Genomic DNA, 2,077 nt, shown 5'->3' on the forward strand with positions numbered 1-2,077 from the left:
TCAAATACAACGCACTTGGAATTCAGACACCCTGAAGAAGTACCACGTCTGATTCAGATAGTTAGAGCCAATCCTGATACGAAGGGTAAGTCAATCAGCCAACTCCTTTAGGACAGGTATGGCTTGACTATGAAAACCTCCACAATATACAAAATGAAGGATATTGTTATTTCCATGATACAAGGGGGCCATGATGAGTCATACATCAACATACATATCTATTGTGTGCTTCTAAAGGAGAACAACCCAGAGTCCATAGCATTTTGCACATGTGTTGAACTGTGAAACCCAGAGAAACCACTACAATTTAGGAGTACTTTCATAAGTTTCTCAGTCCAGTTCACGGGTTTAATGAATATGTGTAGGGGGGTTAGTGGGGGTAGGTGGATGTCACTTGAAGGGTGATTATGGTGGGATTATACTCTCAGCTTTATCTCTTGATGGGAACAATGAGATATTCCCGGTTGCAGTGGCTGTTGTGGACTCAGAAAACAAACAATCTTGAATTGGTCTTGGTTTTTTCACCACTTGAAGACTATTTTAACTCAAATTGGAAGAAGTGATTGGACAATAATGTCTGATAGGCAGACGGTAAGATTTTAATCATAAATTACCTTCATTTAAATGGATATGGAATATGTGATAACATGATTATGTGAACCAAATGCAGGGTGTTGATCCTTCCTTAGATGTTGTGTGGCCAAAGGTACCAAGAAGGTACCGTGCAAGACATTTGTGCAAGAACTTTAAATCTGAGTACTGTGGACTTGTCATGCATAAGATGTTTTGGACAGTGGTTAAGTCATACTCAGCTTTCAGTTTCAAGAAGTCATTATTGAAACTCCAAAGCACTGTTGGTTTAGGTGCAGTTAGATGGTTTACAAATATTGGTCCCTTAGATAGGTGGGCTAGGTGGAAATATGATCCAACTTTGTGCAATGATGAATGTACAAATAATTTTGTTGAGAGCTTTACCTCAAGTATTGGAGCTGACAGATGTTACCCCATACTAACTTTACTAGAAGGTATACACTTTAATTTTAATCATTTTCATTCTTTACTTTAAATACATGTTAGGTAGTAATGTTGGTTTGCTGTTATATAGGGTGAGGAGGGTAGCCATGGTAAGACATGATACCAGACAACACTTAAGTGAAATATGGGTAGATAGAGTGTGTCCTAACATCAGAGAAAAACTAAGGGTAATAATCAAAGACTCAAGGACATGTCATGCCTACCCATCAGGTAGAGGGGTGTATGAGATTCATGATGATAGAAGTGTATTGCATGTCTCACTCACCAACAGAGCTTGCATCTGTGGAAGATGGCAGATAATTGGCATCCCATGCAAGCATGGAGTCAGGGCCATATTGGATGTTGGGAAGGAACCACTTGACTTTGTTAGTGAGTGGTTTTCAGTGTTAAGATATAAACAAGCATACAGGGGTAATATCTCCCCCATCCCAGATCAAGAACAATGGCCTGAGATGGACTTGCCCAAGCTTACTCCACCTGCCATGAAAAGAGGAATAGGAAGACCTTCTAGAAATATAATGAGGGAGGAAGGAGAGCAACAAAAGGGGAAAAGAAACACAATAGTTCAATGCAAGAAATGCGGAGCTTTTGGGCACAACTCCAAAACCTGTAAATTAAAGGAGAGAGCAACAGGGAGGTGGATTACCAACAAAAGAGGGAAAGGGAAAAAAAAGGGAAAGACATTGGCAAGAGGGAACATCTCACAAGATGAGGCCAATGATCACAATCTCATTGATTTCATGATGTCACAATAATCACAACCACTGACCCAGGCAACAGATCAACCATCATCAAGTCCAAACCGCCATCAGCTCAGCCAAGGAAAGGAAAATCCATAAGGAAGACCATGAGCCAACCAGTTACTCTTGGTGAATCAGAACCAGTTAGTCTCCTTGAAGAAGATGTCAGTGCCAAAAGAAAGAAAATAATGGATAGAATTGCAATGTTATATGGGTGATTTTATGTGTATGCACTGTTTTTGTTAGGCATAATGTAATGTTGTTTCAAACCTATGTTGTTTTTGTTTCTTATTGAATTTGAA

The 2,077-nt window shown here is 39.5% G+C and overlaps 1 protein-coding gene across 1 annotated transcript; it reads left to right on the plus strand.

Moving 5' to 3' along the window:
- Positions 1-573: 573 nt before the first annotated feature.
- LOC130591119 (uncharacterized) lies at positions 574-1,790 on the plus strand. The gene is made up of 3 exons (XM_057394037.1): positions 574-591; positions 671-1,025; positions 1,078-1,790. Exons 1-3 carry the CDS (start codon positions 574-576, stop codon positions 1,788-1,790), a joined length of 1,086 nt encoding a protein of 361 aa, XP_057250020.1.
- The last annotated feature ends 287 nt before the right edge of the window (positions 1,791-2,077 follow it).

This window comes from Beta vulgaris, chromosome 4, assembly GCF_026745355.1.
Source record: "Beta vulgaris subsp. vulgaris cultivar EL10 chromosome 4, EL10.2, whole genome shotgun sequence".
Lineage (NCBI taxonomy): Eukaryota > Viridiplantae > Streptophyta > Magnoliopsida > Caryophyllales > Amaranthaceae > Beta > Beta vulgaris.

Excerpts from the sequence above, each read along its gene's own strand:
- LOC130591119 (XM_057394037.1), top strand. Across the intron at positions 1,026-1,077 it reads CATACTAACTTTACTAGAAG|GTAGTAATGTTGGTTTGCTG; the intron begins GTATACACTTTA and ends AATACATGTTAG.